We start from the raw sequence: 25,019 nt of genomic DNA, 5'->3' as shown, positions 1-25,019 counted from the left end.
TGATCGATGGCCTCACAGACACTACGTCATAAGGGGTCGAGTCCCAACGATCCGCAACTTTCCTTTTGCCCTTCTCGCCTCGATTGGCTAGCAACACTCTGTCACCGACAGCTAATGGCGAGCCCTTGACTTTGCGGTTGTAGATCTGGGCGTGACGGGCCTGTTCCTTGAGTGCATGCCGTTGAGTAATCTGTGCGGCCTCAGAGAGATCCTTCTTCAAGTTGCTCACAAACTCATTGTGACTAACAACATTGGCATTCTCCAAGACATGATGGAACATAATGTCAACGGGCAAGCGAGGGACACGTCCAAACATCAAGTAGAACGGTGCAAAGCCCGTGGTCTCATGTACTGTGCAGTTATAGCAGAAAGTCAACATGTTCAACATCTGTGGCCATTTGGACCTGGACTTTGGGGGAAGTGTTCTGATCATGCCTCCAAGAGTCCGGTTAAACCTTTCCGCAACGCCATTACCCATGGGGTGATACGGCGTCGTGTGGGACTTGTGCACCCCCGCCATCTCGAGAAGATCCTTGATGAGTCTACTCTCAAAGTTAGCTCCCTGATCCGAATGGATCCTTTGGGGGAACCCATAGATGCAGAAAAACTTATCCCACAGGCAGCGGGCAACCTGCTTTGCTGACTGGTTCCTGCAGGGGAAGGCAAGAGCCAACTTTGAGAAATGGTCTGTCACAACAAGGACATCAGTGGTTTTCTTGTCACCCGACTCCGCTGTCCAGAAATCAATGCACACTAGTTCCATTGGAGAGGAAGTGCGGATGTTCTCCAGGGGTGCCCGGGCGTCCGGCTCAGGGGTCTTACCCACGATGCATCTCCGGCATTGCTTCACATGCTTTGTGATATCTTTTTCCATCCCAGTCCAAAAGAACCTTTCACTCGCCAGAGAAAGCGTCCTTGAACAGCCCTGATGACCAGCTGTGTCATGAACACCATGCAGAACTTGACGCTTCAGAGACCCAGGTATGACAAACTGGAAGACTTTACGGTCCATGTGGCGATCTTTCCTTACTCTGTATAGAGTCCCATCACGAACTTTCAACTTCTTCCAGTGCCTCAACAACATAAGCACACAGCTCGACTCAGCTGCTCTTTCGCGTGCAGTGGGTCTCATATGCCGCCGGACATAGAAGAGTACTCTGCTGATTGTAGCATCTTGCTGCTGCAGATCGCGTAACTGGCTATGGGGAATGACAATGGAAGGATCTTCTTCAGGTAGCTGTAGTGACAATGGGGCCGCTCCACGGAGCCGAGAGACACCACCAGTCTGATGGACATCCAAAACAGCAGACACCTCCTCTGCACCAATGGCACTTCCAGACGACTGATCGGGAGCTTCCCCCTGGGGACCTCCTCCATCGTAATCCCCAGCCGTGTGAACGACCTGACAGTTGTTGGTCAAACGAAGAGCATCCTGCACCGTCTCATTAACAACTCCTTGGACCTCATTCAGTAAGGACAGGTAGGGCTCTTTCACAAGGCGATGACTCACGCAAGACTGGACAAAGGGTTCTCGACTCAGGGCATCAGCCACCGTGTTCTTGGGTCCTGGAACGTACTTCAGGTCAAAGTCATATGCCGCCAGCTTCGACACCCATCTTTGTTCGCAGGCATCTAGCTTGGGTTTGGTCAGAATATAGGTCAAGGGATTGTTGTCAGACCATGCAGTAAAGTGTCTGCCTTTCAGCCAGTGGGAAAACTTGTCACAAATGGCCCACTTCAAAGCAAGGAATTCAAGCCTGTGAGCAGGATAGTTCAACTGGGCTCGCGACAACGTTTTACTCGCAAAAGCCACTGGTCTCGCAACCTTGTCACCAGGTTGAAGCTGGGAAAGGACGGCCCCGATGCCGTCAAACGATGCATCGACAGCAAGGATGAAAGGTTTCCCGAAGTCGGGATGGGCCAACGTCACGCTGTGTGACAGGTCGTGCTTCAAAGCCTCAAAGGCACTTTGACACTCAGTGGTCCAGTCTTCCGCTTTCAACTTCACATGACTTGAAGCATCCAATGCAGGTTTCGCCCTTCGTCTGGCTTTACCACCAGTCTTCTGGCCCGAAAGGAGCTTGAATAGGGGCTTCGCCTTCACGGAGCAGTCCTCAATGAAGTGCTGATAATACAGCACCATCCCTAAGAAAGACCTAATCTTCTTCTGCGAGGGAGTGAGGCCATCACTATCCATCAAGTCAGACACCTGCACCCTGTTTATAGCTTCCACCTTTCCGGGGTCCGTCTGTACCCCTGACTCGGAGATGACATGGCCGAGGAACTTCACAGATCTCCGAAGAAAGTGACACTTCTTCGGCGCTAGCCTGAGATTATGGTTCTTTAAACGGGAGAAAACCATTTCCAATCGCTCAAGCGCAATCTGCTCTGTCGGACCAAAGACCATGAGATCGTCAAGATAGCACAAAAGGCTCGTGAAGTTCTTGTCACCAAAAATGGAAAGCATCATCCGCATGAATGTAGCCGGGCTGTTCGATAAACCCTGTGGCATCCGGTTATATTCGTGCAGGCCAAAAGGAGACGAAAAAGCAGTGTACTTCTTGTGATCCTCAAACAGGGGCACGTTATAGAATCCTGAGGTGAGATCCATGGTGGAGAAGAAGACATTTCCCCCAAGTGCGGCAAGAGCATCAGCCTGATGGGGTAGTGGGTGAGCATCCCGCTGTGTCCTCGCATTAAGCCACCTGAAATCTGTGTAGATGCGCAAATCCCCATTCTTCTTCCACACTAAAACCAATGGAGATGCATATTCGCTAGTGGATTTCCGAATGATGCCCTTTTCTTCCATCTCATTGAGAGTCATCCTCAGCTTCTCATATTGACTCGGTGGGACTCTCCGGTAAGGCAGGCGGAATGGCCTCTCATCCACCAGGTGTATCTTGTGCACAAAGTCAGAGGCCTCCCCACAGTCCATCTTGTTCCGTGAAAAGACTGATTCATACCTCTCAATAATTTGGAAAAGTCTGTCCCTCCACATGTCAGACACAGCACACGCATCCAGGTCCAGATCGTGTAGCCCAAGCTTGTCCAGTGCAATCTTAATGTCCTCTTTGGACCTTGGCCTCGCAGCATGCATAACAGATTGGGAGAAAATTTGGATGTTGTCGGGCTCAGACAAGTCTTCAGCAGCAATGCAAGGAAACACATCAGCCAACTTTGCGTTTCTCTTCAATACCACTTGTTCACTAGAGGGGTTGATGACTCTCACTGGGAGCCATCCATCGCCCCACATCGGTGCGATAACCCTGCCAACCAGAATTTTCCTGGATCTGCACCTTGATTGAGTTGGTTCAACTATGACTGTGCTGCCAACCGACATCAGTGCGGAGGCGGGGAGCTTAGCCCAAACAAGATGTTCACTCCTTGGTTGTAACATCACACACTGCCGTAACTTCAGTGTGCCAACTTTGTCAGGTACAGTTTCACCCCTCCATCTCTCTGTGTTAGAAAGGAGTGAGAAAAAGTGGTGAGAGTCATCGTCAACGATGCTGCCGGGCTGTGACATGAGCCGCCAGTAGCCTTCAGTCTTCCTCATCAGATGGAGAATTTTCTTAATGGCATTACTGCCCAGAATTACGTCATCGGTCTGTCCAGGCACCACAAACATAGGCACAGCTAACTTGCAATCATACACCACCATTTCCACATCGCATATAGCCGAAGGTGTCACCCGATGACCTCCACATCCAACAATGACAACGTCGTCTGCAGGGTAACGTTTCATGTCCGGATCGCACACCAACAATCGAGCCATAGCCGACTCACTCAATGTGCACCCAGTGGAGCCGCTGTCAATCATCGCAGCCAGGGAAACACCAGCTATTGTGGCAGTAGTGTAAAACAAACTATCCGACTTCAGAACCTTGTGTGTGCCTTGAAAGATAATCGTCTTCTCTGTGGGGACACTGGAAGTGAGTGACTCCAATACTGATCCGAAATCATCTGTCAAACTATTGGGAGGGTTGCTAACTTCATCCACATCGCACTCCCTTGGATGCGGACACATTAGTTTCCCGACTGTGGTGACTGCGAGGGCTGTGCCTGCATGGGGCAGTTGCCTCTGGAATGATCGGGTGAGTAGCACAAAAAGCAAAGTCTCTTTTCACGGCAGTGAACGAGCGCAGAATGGTCGGGGTTAGCGCAGACAGCACATGGGAGATTATTCAAACCTTCAACCATAGGGAGCCTTGGCCTACGTTTACCAGCGGCAGAAGTGGAGGAAGGATTAGCTCCCTGCAGCAAAACTCTCTCCAGCATGGAAATGACACGCTCAAGAGCCGCGGAGTCGGGCGCCCTGGCTGGGTGGGCTATCCGACCGTCATCTTGGCCCGCTGTGTTCTGCCGCATCTCAACTTTGTTCACATAAACATGTTCAGTGGGTTTCCTGCTCACCACAGCCGATGCAGAGGCCCTTGAACTAATCTCTGTCTGGTACTCATCCAGTATAGCCTGGACCTCAACTGCCGACCACTTGTCTATTGTTTTTGACCTGAATGTCATGGAGAGATCCTTGGATGGGCAATTCTTGATAAACATCCGTGTTACATCAAGAGAAGAACAGTCCAAATCTCTGCCCCGTTCTCTGAGACGGTCAGCGGCAATCTCAGCTGCATTGTTAATCCTCAACCAATAGTCATATGCGTCCTCATTATTCTCGGGGAGCGTAGTGTAAAAGTCCGCTAAAGGGAGAGGTGAACAAGGGACAGTCGCAAAATGTTTACGAAGAAGGCCATAGATGGCATCTGGGTTCTGGGTAACATCAACTGCACTGTTTCTTGCGCTAACTTTTACAACATCTTTAGCTCTACCCCTGAGGTTCATGAGGATTTCCTCTGCCTGATGCTCAGGAGCTACATTTGCTCTCCTCATGTAGTTCCTCATTAGGTCCTCCCACTCATGCACATTAACTGTATCAGTGTTATCCCCCTTGAAAGCTGGAGGTTCCCGAACTTTCCTGTGCGGCACGAGCAGAACTTGTGATGAGTCAAGACTTCGTGCGGATGTGTCAACGGCCGTGTCATGGAAGACTGAGTTGTTATGCGTGGCAACGTTATGTGTTGGGCTGAGTTGCGCAACAATGCTATCTGCCAGCTGCTGGCCAACATGTCTTATTATGTCACTCATCTGACCAACTATGTCAGGTGACGGGGGTAAGGGATCTGTCGTCGCGAAATCAGTAGCCTGTGCGCTTGTCATAGGTACACTGCACTGGGTCTGGGAAGGAACTCTGTCCCCACTAACTGAAGTGGCCTCAGCTAGAACCCGCCCAATCCCCTCTGCGCGAACTACACCACTCTGTACAGGACTACTAAACTGCAACACGGTCGGGATCCCTCTACCTCTACCAACACACTTATTCAAAGGCGTGCTAAATGTTCCTTGCAAGGAGCTCATCTTGAGACTTCACAAAAAAAAAAGAGGAGGAGAAAAAAAATAGCAGAAAAGTACACCAATTGCAAAACAGCAGTTGAGACGAAAACACACTAATCGCAGAACATGAGCACACACTGTCCACCTAGTGATATGAAGAAGCAGCACAGCGTCGTGGTCCCGGTCCAAAGTGGAGAGTCAACTTGTGATCGACGGGTCACGGCACCAATGTGACGAGGTCACAACTATGATGGTCTCGAGCTCCACGTCGCTGCCGCCTCAAGAACACCAGACACTAGGATGTGGCTTTTCTCTCTTTTTTTATTGCCTGCAACACAGTATGGCGGGAGGGATAGGTGAAGTCACGGGGCTTTTCAGTCTCAAAAATAATCTGTGACTTCCCTGGTAGCTCTCCCTGAACTAAACATCATCCATAAGAAAACTAAATGCACAACAAAACAAAATATACAACATAGGTGATCGTATATTAACTATTTACCATAAAAGGGGAAAAAAACACACTTCCACTGGTATTTACGTGATGCCGCTGAACGCATCACATGCAGCAGAACGGCTGCGCAATGTACAATAATGGCGGCCGCGACGAACCGCGCGGGTACACGCCAGCCACACTGATAGCCAAATGAAAAATGACACGAAAGACTATATACAGTACAACCAAAAGGAAAGAAGCATTACCTGCAACACAGTATGGCGGGAGGGATAGGTGAAGTCACGGGGCTTTTCAGTCTCAAAAATAACTGCGCAACAAAAAAACACCTGTTAACTCAATGGATAAAAACTTTCATTCGACAAAACTTAAATTAAATGACGACACAAAAAGCAATGTGGACTCGGAACAAATCAGGGAACTAATTAAATACACAGCACCGTAGAAAAAGGAAAAACAAAGTGACATATTGTAATTAAACTAGAAATGAATCCGGACCATCAATGAAACCTGACTTACCCTGTGACTTCCCTGGTAGCTCTGCCTGAACTACGGCGGGAAGCTGGTGCCATACTGTGCGCTGTTGCGTCACTTCCGTCATAATTTAATAAAAGCAATATATCACTCCGTTACACATGGACCTCTCAATCATGGAAGAATAGATTGCCACGCCTGTTTTTTTTTCTTCTAAAAACTATTGTTGCTGTCTGCTACAGGACGTGGAATATTTGCAAAAAGTACAATCGGCAGCGGACAATTTGTTGCTGAGTATCGGGGAGATCTGATAGATGATGCAGAATACCAGCGCAGAAGAAGAGTTTACCACCCATCATGTGCTGCGTTTATGTTTGCATTCAAGTGGAGAGGGAAAAAATGGTGGTAAGACTTATTATCCACCTGTTCTGCACCACTACAGTGAAACTCCTCTACAACGAAATCATGTTTGCGGCCAGACATTTTTCCACAACAGGGGAATTTTCACGATAGCTAATTTGATCTCAGACGTAAACACACACACACAAAACGTACATGTTTACTCTTTATTTTTATTCCAATAGTGCATAAGTATGAGCATACACTTATTTGACACTTCATATGGCGTAAAAAAGAAAAAGAAGGAAAGAAATTGCAAAATTTATGATCAGCATTCACTTTCACTTACATTAATTTCTTGCATAATGTCTTTTACTTTGTTTCCTCCATCTTTAATTTTTATGACTTTTGTCCTGTCTTCAAGCATTAAAGCTTTTCTTTTCTTAACTCCTTGGTCTGCAACGGTCCGTTTTGTAGCCATTTTAGCAATGCAACGGTCGTGCTGCGTCTGAAACGAACAATAACAAATACTTCCTGTACTACTGCGCACGTGTAAGCCAGTGTGGGGGTTGCTATTGCCGTTTCCGAGCGAAGCGGTAGCGGTGGCTGTGGCAGGCTGAGGTTGGATTAGACTATTGCGGAAGGCTTGTTTTCGTTTTAGTGAACGTCATTGCGAGGCAATGGTGGAGAAAAGGATTTCGTATTACGCAACAGGGGGACTTTTTGTTGTAGGGGGAAGCAGAAAAGAGGGAATGGCTTTCATGCATCAAGATTTTTTTTTCCACACTAGGGGGTATTTTCGCACATGTAGGTTTTGTTGTAGAGGGAATTTTACTGTATAGACCAGAGGTGTCCAAAGTCGGTTCTCGAGGGCCGCTGTCCTGCCTGTTTTCCAGCTCTCCCAGGAGCAACACACCTGATCCAAATCATCAGGATCATTCTAATGCTGCTTCAGAGCTGGCTGATGAGCTGATCATCTGAATCAGGTGTGTTGCAGCCGGGAGAGATGGAAAACAGGCAGGACAGTGGCCCTCCAGGCCCGCAGCTGGACATGTCTGATATAGACCATATCAGAATATTGTGATCATGATCTCATATTGTTCTTTTTCACCTATTTGTTAAGCATTGATGCTTCACGAGAAGATGAGTCATTTGGGCGTCTCGTGAATGATGAAGACAGGAGGCCAAACTGCCGGATGAAAAGGGTTGATGTGGATGGAAAGCCACACTTATGTTTGTTTGCTTTGAATGACATCCAAGAGGGAGAAGAAATTACGTATGATTATGGTGGCAAAGACTGCCCATGGAGAACACAAGTATGTTATACATTGCAGATTATACAGAATGGTTCTGTGTAATAAGAATGGAAGTGACTTTGATGAAATCAGTTCGAATCAGAACAGTAGAATCTGACTGGAAATAATATGAATCAAATTTTCCTGTTTCCACCCACATTCCTCAACACATGCGTGGCAGGCTCATGGACGACTTGAAATCAGGCATGTCCAGCTCCGGGCCTGGAGGGCCACTGTGCTGCCTGTTTTCAAGCTCTCCCACCTGCAACACACCTGATTCAGATGATCAGCTCATCAGCCAGCTCTGAGGCAGCATTCGAGCAATTTGATTATTTAAATCAGGTGTGTTGCTCCTGGGAGAGCTGGAAAACAGGCAGGACAGCGGCCCTTGAGGACCGACTTTGGACACCCCTGCTCTAAATTGCCCCGAGGTGTGAGTGTGAGCGCGAATGGGTGTCGTCTATTTGTGCCCTGCGATTGGCTGGCAACCAGTTCGGGGTGTACCCTGCCTACTGTCCAGAGACAGCTGGGATAGGCTCCGGCATGCCCCCAACCCTTGTGAGAATAAACTGATTAGAAAACGAATGGACGCATGGATCAAATTTATCAGCTCTGGCAGGTGTTTGGAATAGGTTGGTACACATTTCAAATCATTATTTTCTGAAACCTAAACCTGTAGCAAGTGGTAATTCAATTTCTAAAATACTGTGGAAAGTTAAGTGCAACTTGATCAATGATTTATTTTCTCTCAGAATCAGAAAAAATGATTTGTAACGTGTTAAAGGGTGACTGAATTTTCTGCCCCCCTTGCAAATTGCACATCTGATCTGATGGCCTATTGATCAAAAAAATTCTGAATCTCTATCATTGTTGACTGTCTTTATAGATGACCAGCATGACAGTCACAGATGTGGCTCCTCAACCCTCTTCTCTGCCTCAGTCAGATGGATGATGATGATGAGAGGCGTCCGCTCAACGCGCTCCAGGAGGTAGATACATTTTATTCACTTCCCTTTTTCGTGTTTTTGAATAACTCTCAGTAGTTTAAAGCAACGGTGCCCAGCCTGTCAATCGCAATCAACTGGTCGCCTGTGGACTGGCCCCAAATCGATCGCGATGGGTGTGGGTCAAAATGGGGGGAAAAAAATTGCCTGTCTGTGTGCGTGTTATTAAAATATTTTTTTGTGTTAATGTACACTGCACCCTCAGCATTCTTTCAGTTTCACTTTCACAAAAAACATTTTTTTAAATTAAAATAAAATAGCTAGTCCATTTTAATTTAGGGTGGCGCATGACCGGCATCATCAGAAGTTATTAGCGGTCAACAGTCTGCAATTGCAGCTTGCAGTCAGAGCTGTTACGACATATCCTTGATAAAATTCTTCTCATTCAAAGTTTGTTTCATCTCCAATTCACCGATGCCACTGGCAAAGAATGTGAATCTGGAGTAGTTTAAAACATAACACGTGAACTTGGGTAGTGATAGTCTTACACTTGGCACGTCCCATGCCTCTACGTCGATTCGTCTCCAAGGACGGCAGTGATTTCCTTTTCAGAAACTCTTGTATCGACTTTGTTGTTTTGTTCATTGTCTGATCCATTATGGGTGCGTGGATGCATATGTGTGAGTGCATGCGTGCCTGCATGTGCGCACGTGCGGTCGACATATTGAAAAAAGATTGGGCACCCCCGACTTAAAGGAACTCCTATGACGATCTATCACAGTTTTGATGATGATGATGAACAACAAAAAAGTGAACAGAACAGATCATGAATGTTTAGTTATTTCTCTTTTGTGGACGCTCACAGTTTCCCCAAACCACAAGTGTTTTTCAGCCAAATATAAGAAAAAAATACTATTTTAAACATGAAAAATATATTGTTTACATATTAAAAGAGGGCGACCCCGTGGTCCAGTGGTGAGCGCGTCGGCCTCACAGTGCGGAGGTGCACAGTTTGATTCCGGCTGAGGCCTTCTTGTGTGGAGTTTGCACATTCGCCTCGTGCCTGGCATGGGTTTTCTCCGGGTACTCCTGTTTCCTCCCACATTCCAAAAACATGCATGTCAGGTTGGAACATTCTCAATTGTCTTGAGGTGTGATAGTGAGTGTGGATGGTTGTTCGTCTCTGTGTGCACTGCGATTTGCTGGCAACCAGTGAAGGGTGTCCCCCGCCGACTGCCCGAAGACAGCAGGGATAAGCTCCAGCACGCCCGCGACCCCTCTTGGAGATAAGCGCATGAGCAAATGAATGGATGAATATTTGTGTTCAAACACTGGCTGAGAGCGAAGTGAAGGCGGACGCAGAAGAGCAAGAGGTGGAGGAGGAGCAAAGTGGGGGCTTGCTGTCGGTGCAAAGTTTATCAGCGACGGGGACTTCTCTCTTCCATGGCAAAAAGGCAGGTGCAAGATTTGTGGACTCTTACTTGCGGAACAAAGAAATTTGTGTCTACGTATATCTATGAACTGTATGTATTTGACAGTTACCACAGAATGAGATTTAGGTCCCGTTCAGTCTTCATCACTGGACTGATGATCGGATTCATGTCCCTGCGATATATTTTCAACTCAGACTTTCCCAAGAGTCATGAACAAGATGCCTGGCAAGGAGACCAAATCGAACACAAAGGTAGCAAGACATTTTATAAATGTTTAAATGTTTGTTTTTTTTAAATTGGGTTGCAGGTGCGGACGCTACTCTGTCAAAATGACTTGCCACTGCTCGGAGTGGGTTTTTATGCATATTTAGTGGTTTTGAGTGTGTTTGTTTGAAAATTGACTTCTTTAATGACCATCTTAACAACAACAGTACTTTGCTTGGCTTCTGGCCCGTGTTAATGGCTCTAGGCCAGTGTACAGATTAGAGCCGTCAGTTGACCGTTTCAGCGGGGAATCCCGAATCAACTCGAAGGGGTCAGCAATTTGTACTTGTGCCCCAAAACACGTGAGCCCAAATCACGAAAAATCCATATTGATCACAATGGTAAATGGAACACACTTACAATGAGTCGGCTTTTATCTACGCCAGTGGTTCTCAACCTTTTTCACTGATGTGTCCCCTGAGAAATACTTTTTTAGCCTGCTGTGCCATCAGTGTCAGACTAATTCATCTTTGAAACTCCAATTGTAGTGACATAAATAAAGACTGGTGCACATCCAAATAATCCTCAAAATAAAGTGCCCTCCTTTTCTGTCATTGTAGTACAGATCTGTTCTCAAAAGGAAATCTTGATTTTAAATAAAATCTGAAACTGTCCAAATAAATAATCTTGAAATATGTATTTCATAATTAAAAAGAAGACGAACAATATGACCAACTGTCAACGATGTTGCACCGGACCGTGGCATTTTTGCATTTAGCAAGATATTTTAGTGAGACACTTTGGCTTGTGCTTCATCGTTGTCATTCTTGGTGTCAGGGAGTGGACATTACTTTGCCTCCGTTAGTCCATCCATCCATTTTCTGATCCTCCTTATCCTCACAAGGGTTGCGGGGGTGCTGGAACCTATCCCAGCCGTCTTCGGGCAGGAGGCGGGGGACACCCTGAACCGGTTGCCAGCCAATTGCAGGGCACAAAATTGCGCTCACACCTCGGGACAATTCAGAGTGTTCAATCAGCCTGTCATCCATGTTTGTTGGAATGTGGGAGGAAATCAGAGTACCCGGAGAAAACCCACGCAGGCGCGGGGACCATGCAAATGCCACACAGGGAGGCCGGAGCTGGAATTGCACGCGGTACCTCTGTACTGTGAGGTCGACGTGCTAACCACTGGTCCACCGGGCCACCCTAATAGGATTGTATTGATATTTTAAAAAAACAAAAAACATCTAGAGCACAACTGCACTGCTGTAGCGGTCACACAATATTTTGTTAGTTGTCAAATAACATGCACACAATATCGAATAGGCTGAACTCAGCATTGATTTTTTTGTTGTTGTTGTTTGTGTGAACCAGATCACAATTGGCACATCATGTTCCCCAAGTAGGGGAAAATATATTCTTACCCTGCTGAGAATTCTCACTCAAGGTGAGGAATCAAAGCTCCACACTGGCAGCTGGTCAGTTCTCTTCATTGCTTCTTCTGCCCTAATCCAGCTAGTGTGGAAATAATGAGGAAAAAGAAATCAATGGTCTCACAACAACTTCAATTGGAACATCATGTGAGCAGTGGTGGGCAGCGGAGTTTTCTCCAGGAGAGGCCAAATGGCCCCTCGATTGATTGGTTGCTTCAAATAATTTAGCACATTATGCCTTATCATGTTGTAACCTTTCATATATGATTTTGACATATTATATCCATATTATATATGATGTATTTTTATACAGTGTAGTTGCTATCTTAGCTGCGTGTGTTTAACGCACAGCATGTTTGCACTGAGGATTGAGAAGAAGAAATTTCATCTGTGCTTCATGTTATACATAAAGCATATTTGACAATAAAGATGATCTTGATTTTTGGAATGGGGGAGGAAACCGGAGTACCCGAGGGAAAACCCACACAGGTACGGGGAGAACATGCAGACTCCACACAGAAAGACCGGAGCCGGGATCGAACCCACGATCTCTGCACTGTGAGGTCGACGCACTAACCGAGTTTGCCTCAGTTTGTGAATGATAAATAATTTCTTTAAAAAGAAAAGGCGGAGTTGCGTGTGCCAAACTGAGTCACTTCTGCACTGAACAGAAACAGTTGAACCAAAGTTTTTTCTGGTTCCCCCCCACCCCTAAAAATAATAACTAAATGAAATATCACACCTAATACTGTATCCTGTATAAATGACATCAAGAGCCATGGGGCGACATGGTGGTCGTCTCCCCTCGGGAAGGTTGCGGGCTTAATCCTCAGACCTTATGTCCAAGTGTCCTTGAGCAAGATACTGAAGTCCCAACTCCTGAAGAGGAGTTGGCGTCAAAGCGCTTTCGGTGCCTTGGGTAGAATTGCGCTTTATAAGAAGCGCATTTACCGTGAATTAAAAATGTGATGGAGACACAGAGTTGGAAATGTTTGCGAGCATGATGCTCAGTCTTCATGAATATAAAATATAACAACGAATTAACATGAAATAATCATGTGGGTTTTCTATCCAATACATTCATGATACATTGTTTGTTTTGCCTCCAGGTGTGAACTTGACCTCTCCAACAAATTCATCGCAAACGACCCGTATCTTGTGTTGGATCATGACAGGGCCGAAGAATATGGCGTCCCGGACCAAGCACATCAAGGAAACTTGGGCGAAGCGCTGCCACGTAGTGTTGTACATGAGTTCCGTTCATACGGACTTCCCAACTGTGAAACTCAATGTCAGTGAGGGACGAGAGCACCTGTACTGGAAAACCATCCGTGCCTTTGAGTACATCTCCAAAGAGCACCTGGACAATGCAGATTGGTTTTTAAAAGCCGACGATGACACATATGTGATTGTGGAGAATCTACTCTCCATGTTGTCAAACCTTGATCCTGAGAAGCCTTTGTACCTGGGAAGAAGGTTTAAACCTTTTGTCCGTCAAGGCTATATGAGCGGCGGAGCAGGCTATGTCCTCAGTAAGGAAGCACTCCGGAGATTTATGAAAGGTTTGGCCACAGGAGCGTGCACCCACTTCTCTTCCATCGAGGACATGGCTCTGGGGAAGTGTATGGAGACAATGGAGGTGGAGCCGGTCGACACCAGAGATGTGAAAGCGAGACAAACATTTCATCCTTTCCCTCCGGAGCTTCATTTGGCCAGACGGTTCCAAAAGAACCCATGGTATCTGGATTATGAATACTACCCTCCAATTCAAGTAAGGACACGAGACATTCATTGTGATGCCAGTTGTGCAACCGTGGGGCTGTTTGTCCTAAGCATGATATCGTATGGTGGCTAAAGTGTTTAAAGGAGGCAGATTATGTGTTTAGTGAGCAGGTGTCCTCATTAAAGGTCTCTCATAGTCGGTATTTGTCATGATTCTGTTTGTGACCAACAGGTGGCACTGTAGGGCTCTCCCTGCAGCTGTACACCTGTTGGTTGTTATCTAATTATTGCTTGAAAAGGACTCCTGGCACGACCACTCAGTGTCGGGTCATTGTTTGTTTCTTTGTTGCCTTCGTGTATGTTTGTCATGTTTTTGGTCATGTTTCTATTACTGATAGTTTTTTGCTTAGGTCATGGTTTTTGTTTGCTACTTTTGGATTGAGTTTTCTGTGTTTTATCAATACACTTCTTCAAGCTCCTCCCTCCTGCCTGCTTTTTGGGGTCCACCACCACCTCGCAACGTGACAGAATTAGAGTGATCTGACTTTGAGCAAGATGCAGGGTGCATAGTTAGCTTGTCGCCAGACAATCGCAGGGCACACATTGAAAAACAACTTTTTCCACTCACATTGTGCCATTGATCAAAAATAAATGTGACCAGAATGTAGAAAGAAGTCGTCCACAAACAAAATCCACAGAAGCACTTTGAAAACCATGCAAACTCCACGCATGAAAACAATGCCGTGTGTGACTCTGTGAACTCGATAGATGGCATTCCCGTCATGTAAGGCTTAATGTGGGTGACTGTGAGTGCATCTGCGCCTATCACGGCATCCCTGTTCTCAAGTGTGTGTGTGTGCGCGCGTGTGCCTGTTTTTTGTGTGGTGAAATCGGGTGAGTTCTGGCACCAAAAGATGTTTCATTGGCAGGTTTGCAAAAACCAACCCCATCCTCGGCCATTGTAGAATATTCCCGGCACAAATTTTGAAGGCTCCGAGTGCGACATTGACATTGGGTTAGCACTGTTGCTAAGAACGTAACAGCTGAGCGTTTCAACCTCGGCCTGATTCATCCATTTACACTCAACGCAACCATCGCACAAATGTCCAAACTTGGTTCTTCTTGGTTTGAGTTTTTATGCCTGGAGACTGGAGAATATTTTGTTTGAGTTCAAAAATGTTTCGCCTGTTTGCCCCAAAAACTGAAGTTGGCTTTCATTTTTGGGCTTCTGTGCGACTGAGTTTGACAGCCCTCATTGAGCATTTCTTTCTGATCGTGAGAAATAACAGTCATGCCTTTCTTGTTCTCTTTCTCCAGGGTCCAGGATGCTGTTCAGACTTTGCTGTGTCCTTTCACTACATTTACGCTGTTCAACTCTATGCCCTGGAATACCTGGCATACCATCTGCGGCCACATGGATATAAATACAGATTTCTTTCCAGTGAACATAAATATTTTAATGGAACGACAAAACAACTGTGAAGTATGGGACCTTTTTTTTTAATTTAAGATACCTAATCCATTTTGTCATTCCCTTCAAGTAAGTCGGGTCCTCGAGCGCTCCTATCCGGCCTGTTTTCGATATCTCCCTTCTCCTGATTCAAATGATCAGATCATCAGCAAGCTTATCGGAAACCTGATCATTTGAATCAGGCGTGTTGGAAGTGGGAGACATCCAAAACGGCAACGAATGCTCAATTTGGGCCCAGGTCGACAAGAGCATTTCGCAACCACTGTGGTAGGACTGGGACTGAACATGCGCAGCTCAATGGTGGCTGTTGTCTCAAGAGGAACTGCGGTCTGTTGCTAGGATACGGAAAATGCTATCCTCGTTCATTCGATAAGATGCCGAAGATGTCACTTGTCAAGATGCATGAACTGAATTTTCGTTTCAATGCAGATCCAGTCGTTCTGAAGTTGGTAACTCATAACAAGATTGTGTTTCGAGCTGGTACGGGATCATGTCTGCCAAGATTGAAGTGCAAACGGAACACACTCGTTGTGTTGCAGTTCCAGATTCGTTCGTTTTGATAAACGTTTCCACAATGAAAGCGCGATGCTCACCAGTCCAATTCATGGCAGCAACTGAAAAAGAAACGAACAACAGTGGCATCATAAAGAAACAAAGCAAAAAGGCATTTTATGTACTTTTTGAAAATAAAAACACGTTTTTGTTTCTTTACTTTATTTGCCTTTTATTTAACCGACAAATGTGTCAGATCATTTTGCCTGACCCGATGTTGAGACCTACCTGAATGACATTCTTCCTGTTTTCTCTCCATCGATAGAGGCAGCATGAATTTTTCTCCTTCTCGGTCCGAACAGGCCTTACTTGACTAAGAAAGAGATATGACTTTCTCACCAAAACAAATATTTGGACATGATAAGAAGCAAGATGACAGCCATGCAAAATACACACCAGATTCCGCCTTACTTTAACGGGGGCCATTGTCCTAAGGTGTGGTTCTGAAGTCTGATTTCCGGCTGTTCAGAATGTTTACCCGCAACAGGCGATCCACCACTAAAGGTCATTGTTCGTCTCTGTTCAAACATTATGTAACAATCCCCATCTGGAGATATTTTTTGATCTCCAGATGGGGAGATCTCCTGTTCTCATCAACTTGCCATGCATGACTGTCAGAGATGTTTGCTCGGACAGTTGAACAAACAGACTCAGATTACCTTTTCTGCCAGCAGGAGGCGCAGTTTTCTACGAGGCCACTCCGTGTGCGCTTCTAAACTGACACCTGACCTCTGCAGCCTCTGCCGGCTTTTTATTGATCGTGTATGCAATTTACAAGTGATCTATCAGAAAAACACTCCCTTCTTCATTTACATGTCACACCTCTCAGCCCAGCCCACCGATACGTCCGTCAGAGGCCAAAACATCTCTCGGTACAAACAATGGATACCTTGTTACTTCAATGGGTAGATTTCGCATGAACTGAGACACTGTAACAAACTCAAGGACGTCTTTTCGTGCTGCCCACCCAAAGTTGAACCTTCCAACCTTTGGGCAAAAAAAGTGTGGGTGTTTGTGTGCGTGGCTCTTTGCGGTAACTCAGTAAAAAAAATATTGGTCTTAGTCTCTGACTGCTTGGCCACCCTTGATAAAAACAGTTTAAAGATGGATTTTTCAAATAACAGTTTCACCAGTCGATGTCGCTCTTGACCGATGAACCTCTCGAAAAATGTCGCCATCGTTGCTTGTGTAATTTGAGGGTTTCGTTGTTTCTGATTGGATGGCTCTACTTTACGAACGGCAAAAGGAGAGATTGAATCCTTTGAATGCAGTTTTATTGAAAGGGAAAAAAAGACGTCGAGAACACGACCTTTTCTTCCGGCGACTAAAACATTTCCTGTTTCCTTCAGCCAATCAGATGCTCGCAACATAAACATTTTTTAAGAAATTATTAAAGAGAATATAATTCAGGTAGCAGAGGTTCGAGTCCAGCTCCGGCCTCCCTGTGTGGAGTTTGCATGTTCTCCCCGTGCTTGCGTGGGTTTTCTCCGGGTCCTCCGGTTTCCTCCCACGTTCCAAAAACATGCATGGCAGGCTGATTGAACACGCTAAATTGTCCCTAGGTGTGGGTGTGAGCGCGAATGGTTGTTCGTTTCTGTGTGCCCTGCAATTGGCTGGCAACTGGTTCAGGGTGTCCCCCGCCTACTGCCCAAAGACGGCTGGGATAGGCTCCAGCACCCCCCGCAACCCTAGTGAGGATAAAAGCGGTTTGGAAAATGAATGAATGAATAATTTAGGTAACTTTAACATCAAAGACAATACTGCAATGTTCAAACACTTTGTCTCGTAACATTCCATTTAATTTTCATAGCGTAATGAATGTGCACCGTGGCGTTTTGGGGAGTGTTTTTATGGGGGGGGGGGCGGCGAGCTTGTCCAACGCAATTGCCACTGGCTTTTCCAGAGGTACAGCAGGTTTCTGGTCGGACTGGAGGAAGGCCTCGTCCTGAGACCGAAAGTTTTACGTCATGTCCGTGGAAAGAAATCGAAACAATTGAATGAACCACGGAAAACATTTTTTGTTCTGATGATCGTCTTAAATGTGTCAAATCACATTATTGATGATTCCCAGTTATTGGATTGCTGTGCTCATGCAAACGTAGCCGACGTTGTTGTCCACACGTTCAAATGCGTTGTCAGACATGTAAGCTTATGTTAAATTATTATTTTCATTTTATATTTGAGCATTATATTCTTTTGTGTTACAGTTACCTAGGTTATATTCCGTTTAATAATTGCTCAAACAAGTTTATGTTGATATTATCTGATTGGTTAAGGAAACCTGGAAGTGTTTTGTTTTTCCGGGAAGGGGGCGTTCTCGTTCGTCCGTTCGGAGGTGCAGACGTTTTTTTTTCTTTCTCCTTTTTTAATAAACTGCATTAAAGGATTCCATCTCTACATCTGTCATTCATAAAGAAGAGCCATCCACTGAAAAACTACGAACCCCTCAACTTACAGACATTTTTATTTTCTGTTTTAGTCGTTGATTTCATTAAATAACTGGTTCATGGATGTATTGTATAATACAGTGTTTTTCAAACTTTTTTGAGCCAAGGCACACTTCTTTCATTGAAAAAAAATCTCGCGGCACACCACTCGCTGAAAATGTGAACCCCCCGCTTATTTTAACAATTAACGTGTTATATTGTTACTATGACCTTGTTTTAACATCGAAGAATGACGTTATAACAGCTTGGATTGGAATCAAATGAACACAAAGAAAACAGTATTTTATCATCTTTCATATTTATTGTTTCGCCGTCGTCCTGCATTCATGCGTCACAAATTTGCTTGTCTCTCGTCGAAGCACAAGGCAATTGGCTCGCTGTTGCTGCTCCCTGGCGGTATGAGAGAGTACTACATGATTACTTTCTGGGTGAAAGACCGCACAGGCAAACAAATTGGATATTTTTCCCGCGGCACACCTGACAATGTCTCAAGCACACGGGTTGAAAAACACTGGTATCATACAAATTGGATAACCAAATATACATGTACTTTAAATGATTGAACATTTATTTATTCCGTAGTTTTGTTTGTTATCATGAAAAACGCAGTTTATATCAGAATGAATGAAGATTTTACCGTTAAAGAAACCTCACGTGTGATCCTTTGTAGTCCCTTGGCTTCTCTTTCCTTGTCTTGTTTCAACTTCATCTGCGATGTCCAACTCAAATGTGTCCCGAGAACAGAAATGTTTGGATCAAGCATCACTTGATGGCGATCTCGATCCATGCTTTTCCCGGCTTCCTCGCCTGCGCCTGTGTGTGTGCGTGCGTGCGCGCGCGCGTGTGTGTGAGTGTGCGTGTGTGTGTGTGTGTGTGTGCGTGCGTGTGTGTGTGTTCGTGTATCGGAATAATCTGGCCAAGTATGGAGAACACACAGGGAATTTGTCTCCGGTAGTCTCGGCTACACAAGTATTGCCATAACAAGCGACTGCGATGAACAAGGACATAATATGCAAGTATCGAAAGACTTGTGCGAGTGCCATTGTGTGACAATGAGCAGAGATCAGGTGATCAGTGGTACGATACAATCGTGTGACGGTTGTGCAGTTGGTGCAGATCATCCTTGCACCATTTTAATTTTTTTTTTTTTTGGAGACCTGTAGCAGGAATCGTAGTCCAACTTTAGGTGTGCAATTCAGTGTCTGGTGCTGTGGAATATTGCTCAATGACAATTGTTCAAGGATGCCACTCACACCTGAGTGGGCGAGGCCCGATTTTGAAACTCATGACCTCAAACCCCGAAGAAAGCCGGGATGGGCTCCAGCACGCCTTGTGAGGAGAAGCGGATCCGAAAATGGATGGATGGGTGGCCTCAAAGCTGCATGGTTGCTCCTCAAGCAGAACCAAAAACCAAGAACAAAAACAAAGGAAGCTAATCCGATGCGAGGCAAGCAAACGTGAAATGCGTCGACGACGGGACGCTTGCGTTGTGTCGCGTTTGCAACTGTGGATGATGAGTTGAACTCATTCATCAAGCTGCTGTTGTCGTCGTGCAAACGTCGTTTATTGCAAACATGCGCGAAAGCAAAAACATCCATCGATGGGCATTTTTCTTCTGTGCAAAAACTCTTTTACAATCCAGACAGGGGGTGGACAAATGTACCCTCGATGAAAAATGAAATGGTTCAGATTATTACGCCGGATCATGTTGCATTTATTGACAGTAGATAAAATATTCTCGTTTTTCTTATCTTGTTCGAGGATCTTTTTCATGACGACTCATGAGCCAATAACTTGCTGAAGTCACTCAAGATAATTGTACTTGTCTGCTTTTCACGGTCTTCATATTTTGAGTTGATCATCTCCACAAAATGACCGTTAAATCGTGTGTGTGAATTCTTAGTATTTTATCATGTCGTCGTGAGGATGAAGCGGTTCAAATAACGGATGGGTGGATAAATCTCGGACCCAAAATGTCACTGGAGGGAGTACTAATTTGAGTTAGGCAAAAAACTCCATCTGCATATGACAGTTACAACAGGTCACAAGACAATGAAGACGGTGAAACAAGGGAACGTATGAAGGAGGGGGTGATGGTGGAGGACTCGCTTCCGTGCATACTTTCATCAGGGGAAGGTCGAGATAGCAGATGTTGTTTTGGTAGCAGGCTGCCCAAGAATTTAAGACAGCCTTGAGTCCGTGGCTTCTGTCTCTTTAGTGGCGTCGATCAGCCAAATCCGTGATTTCAGTCAATATTTGAGCACGGATTCCAGTTTCTCCAAGTTCTTGGCCATCTTGCAGAGATGCTCCAAAACCGCAACAGTTTGTGGTTGAGCACAGTCTGAGTCTGAGTGTTGGACATCCGCACTATGCCATCCTCCTTCACTTCCAATAAAGCTGCTCCCGTCGGTTGAATTTTGCGATAGATCAGAACGCAAAAGCGTCCGCCTTCGTCGAGAGCCAAGCAAGAAGTGAGCACTGGTTAAAGGACACTTTGATTCTCTCCTCTTTCATCTCAAACTGCTTCAAACAACAAAGCGTGTGACGGAAAAGTGGTTAGGACTGCACGACTGTCCGTGTTTTATGTTATGTGTCATGTTTATTATTTTACTTTATGTTAACTGTTTTGTTAAGCGCTTTGTTACAGCTGCCGCTGTTGTGAAAGCGCTATATAAATCAGCATGTATTGTATTGTATTGTATTGTATTGTATTGTGTTTATTGAGTTCTAAATCAATGGGAGCGGTTCAGACTCAGTATTTGTCTAATGACACAAATCATCAAATGGCAATGAAATACTATACATTCAACTCGGCGTAGCGATGACAAGTTTGGCTACAGAGGTATTTTGCAAGTCCAAGTGGCGAGAGCGCGTTTTGCAGTGACCGAAGTGTCATAGCCCTTCTCCAGCCGTGAGATGAAGTCGTGAGCGTTGGCCTGCCGCGCCGCTTCCTGGATGGCGTCCAGGGAGCGGTCCTCCAAGCCGTAGGCGATATTGTGTCCGACCGAACCGCGGAAGACGACCGGCTCTTGGCTGACCACCACAATCTGTGTCAAAGCACATTAATATAAAACAATTGTCTGTTAATGTTAAACAATATCAAATAAGTGTACAGTGATCCCTTGCTATTTCGCGGTTCATTTGTCGCGGCCTCGGTGCATCACGGATTTTTTCAAACATATTCAAAAAAAAAAAATCATAAATTATAAGTCCGCAAAAAGTCCACAAACGGTCCGTGAGAAAATAAGATAAGATAACCTTTATTTGTCCCACACCGGGGAAATTTGCAGTCTACAGCAGCAAAATTGGGGAGGAGAGAAAAAAAAACAGTGTGTCATTGCACAAAATAAATATTTTAGAATGAACTGTACACAGTTCAATATAAGTGCAATATAAAATATAGCATTAGCAATACAGTTGCAAAATAAATATAATAAATTAGCAAAGCATAGAAAACAGCATAAGGTGGCTGTGCTATTAACAATGGCTACAGGTTTTCACGTATGTTTATTCAGCAGCCTGACAGCAGTCGATAGGAATGAGAGGCGGTATCTCTCCTTCTTGCAGCGCGGGTGTAACAGAAGGAGCTACCCAGTGCTGTCAGGGTGGGCTGGAAGGGGTGGGAGGGACTGTCCATCATAGCTTTTAGTTTAGCGAGCATCCTCCTGAGAAGCAGCCAAAATCAGCAAAAAAACACATAGAAGAGCAACATATACAGTACTACATGTATATGTTTACTGTATTTTATTATTCATACACTAACCTAACCTAACTACATACACACATACATACATGTTTAAATCTATTCGTATACAGCATTAAGTAATGTTAATTACGACAAAATGTACTTCTACACGCATGTATACCATTAAATGTGGCCTTATAAATATATTTTATACTCATCCACATGTACAACATACCTATGGGGGGGCGGGTCGCTACTTCGCGGATTTTCGTTTATCGAGGGTGGTTTCGGTCCCCATTAAACGCGATAAACGAGCGATTACTGTATGCTCACATTTATGCACTATGTACAGTTTTGGAATAAAAATAAAGAGTACACATATACGTTGTGTGTGTGTGTGTGTGTACGCGCGTGTTTACATCTGAGATAAAAATTGCCCGAGGTCGGGTCGGGTCGGGCCTAAAATGTCAATCATTGCTTCGGGTCGGGTCGGGCTTCTCTCTCGCTGACTTTTTTTAAAATAAATAAATGTTTATAAAAATGTATACTAAAACGATGTATGGATACAACACGAAGGAATACTTTTTTGTAATTGCTATTTAACGACTAAACATGAGCCGCACAACCAGCGCACGGGAACGCCGCCCTCTTAATAATCTTCCCCTCCGCAAGGCCGCATCTTTTTTGACCTGGTATCCCCAATATGGAGGAGCAAGAAGTGAAGGATAAACTGAAGACAGGAGGCCTGTTCTTACGCCAGGGGCCGAGAGTGTGATATTTTTATTCCAAAAGCGTGTTCCTGAAAATGTTCCTATTTATTTTGTTTCAATGCTTCTTAAAGCAGGTTGTTTTTTGTGTGTGTTCCGATGCAAATCATTAAAATAAAGAATGTTCTTCGTTATTTATTTATCCAGTTTATTTTGCAGATTTATTGGATTTCTGTGTTCTTCGATCATTTCATTAGATTTTCCATATTCAGACCAAATTACAGATAACGGAAATTGAAACTTGGATGTTAAATTTCGTTTTAACAAAACTAGAGAAATAACAATTTCATTTATCTTTTCCCATTTATTGGATTTGCATTATTCTATTTGGGGCGTGGTGGGCAAACTACGGCCCGCGGGCTGGATCCGGCCCGTTGGCCTTTTTAATCCGGCCCACCGAAGATTGGTGCACAATTAAGGTTTGATTGCATTCATTTCGTTTGGACTTGTAATGACAGGTATTTCAACACCAGGTGGCGCAGTTACTTCAAGTTGCAGAGCACAGGGAGGGAGGGGAAGACAAAGAAAGAGGGAGAGAGTAATGACCATAGAAGGGAAAGTGATATGTATCTGATTAAATGAAGCGGGTAACAAAGTAGAAAACATTCAGGAGACGCCTGGAGTCGGAAAGACTCAAATCTACGAGACTTTGAAAAACAAGGAAGCGATTCTTCCTCAGTCCGATTCTGGCAATTTCAATGCTCAGAGTGAATTGCTTGTGGCTCGAGTAAAGGAACATTTCCTAGAATGGTTTGATTGTTATCATGTTAAACACTTTCCGCAAACTGGACCGCTAATAAGAGTCGGAGAGCAGTCAAATGTGTAGAGCGTAAACAACAGGGGGCTCAGTACCCATCCTTGAGGAGAACCGGTGCTGAGTGTGATGGTGGGGGAGAATGTTACATTATTACTGGCATACAAAGACATTGTGCTATCTTCTTTATTTTCTATTTCTATTTCTAACTTTTGGCCCGGCCCTCCATAATATTTTCTACTTCTCATTTGGCCCCCGCGGGAAAATAATTGCCCGCCCCTGCCCTAGATCCACGGAGGAAGCGGAGAATGGTGTGCCTGTCAATACTGTCCGTTGAGGAGGAGGAAGACATCTACATTATCGGCCTTCTGATAGCAGGTATGCTGCAGTTTGGTGTTAGCAGTTTCCTGTTCTATCGCAAAATCCAACCGACGGGAGCAGCTTTATTGGAAGTGAAGGAGCTGCCGGTCATTCCCGATGGTCTAGCGCGAATGTCCAACACTCAGACTGAAGCGGTGACTGAGCTCAACCGCAATTGCGGTTCTGGAGCGTCTCCGTACGATCGACAACAACATGGAGAAGTTGGAATTCTCGCTTCGAAAAGGAATTGAGGATTTGGCTGATCGGCACCAGTGAAGGGATACAGCCACGGACTCAAGGCCACCTGAAATTGTTGGCGGTCGTCCCTCCAAAACAAACAACGCGATTTGGACCCCTTTCCCCTGGATGGAATGTTTGCACGGATGCTAGTGCCCCCCACCATCACCCCCCTCCTTCTCGGCCATGGACTGATAAGCCAGGACTGTCTTCATGAGCAGACCTTGACGAAGCAGCTGCGGCCTGTTCAACGCATACACAACCAGACAATCACACGCACATACACATCCTTATCATCACCGCCTTCATCCCTACCCAGTGTTTTCCTTTCTGAACTCTGACTGTAAATTTCCCCATTGCGGGGCAAATAAAGGATATCTTATAACGTTGTAAATCAAGGGGACCACTGTATTCTCCTTGATACACTTTTCCCCCGCCCCTCCCCGCATTAATTTCGGCCCCTTCTTTTATCCTCATCCTCATCGCGAAACTGTGTAACTTCCAGACGGCAGCCATGGTGAGAAAGCAAAACCCTCCGAGCAGCAGAGCCAAGTCCGGCCTGTACATGCGAAGCACCCTCATGAACAAAACTCGCGGCTTTTGTCGCTTCTGTCTCCGGCCACTCGGAGAGTCTGGCACGCCGACTTCCCACAGCGAGGCAGCGGCTGTTTCTGTATGTTTGTTGCAGAATAACGAGACACCGGACACCAGAGTATTCGTTACGTGCCGCTGTATTCAAAACTGCCGGCCGTACAAACAAGCGCACGCACTTCCCCCGTGCTGCTGGCGCAAACCATTCTGAAAGAGGGGGGTTTGACTCCCCCTAACAGCGGACAGCGAGGCTCCGGCGCTATCGACGCTCCGCGGGGAGCTCGCCGAGGTTGACCAGGGGGACGGCGGCCAGCGCCACACAACACCGGAGCAGCGTGAACAGCCACACCGACAGCCAAAACAAGCTCCCACCCCCGGCGTCGGCGTCAGCGTCAGCGTCGGCGACCAGCGCCCAAGACTCAGCAAAAGCTTGGCGAAGTGCCGAACTTTTTCTCGCCATTGTCACGCA

The 25,019-nt window shown here is 45.5% G+C and overlaps 1 protein-coding gene across 1 annotated transcript; it reads left to right on the top strand.

The window, feature by feature from the left end:
- Positions 1-10,327: 10,327 nt before the first annotated feature.
- Positions 10,328-15,790, top strand: LOC147191241 (glycoprotein-N-acetylgalactosamine 3-beta-galactosyltransferase 1-like). The gene is made up of 3 exons (XM_086136741.1): positions 10,328-10,578; positions 13,074-13,735; positions 15,004-15,790. The coding sequence occupies exons 1-3, from the start codon at positions 10,338-10,340 to the stop codon at positions 15,166-15,168; spliced, it is 1,068 nt and encodes a 355-aa protein (XP_085992867.1). The 5' UTR covers positions 10,328-10,337; the 3' UTR covers positions 15,169-15,790.
- Positions 15,791-25,019: the final 9,229 nt, after the last annotated feature.

Source organism: Hippocampus guttulatus, chromosome 18, assembly GCF_054856545.1.
Source record: "Hippocampus guttulatus isolate MCC_2025c chromosome 18, RoL_Hgut_1.0, whole genome shotgun sequence".
NCBI classification, from domain to species: Eukaryota; Metazoa; Chordata; class Actinopteri; order Syngnathiformes; family Syngnathidae; genus Hippocampus; species Hippocampus guttulatus.
This window is presented reverse-complemented; position numbering and strand designations above follow the sequence as displayed.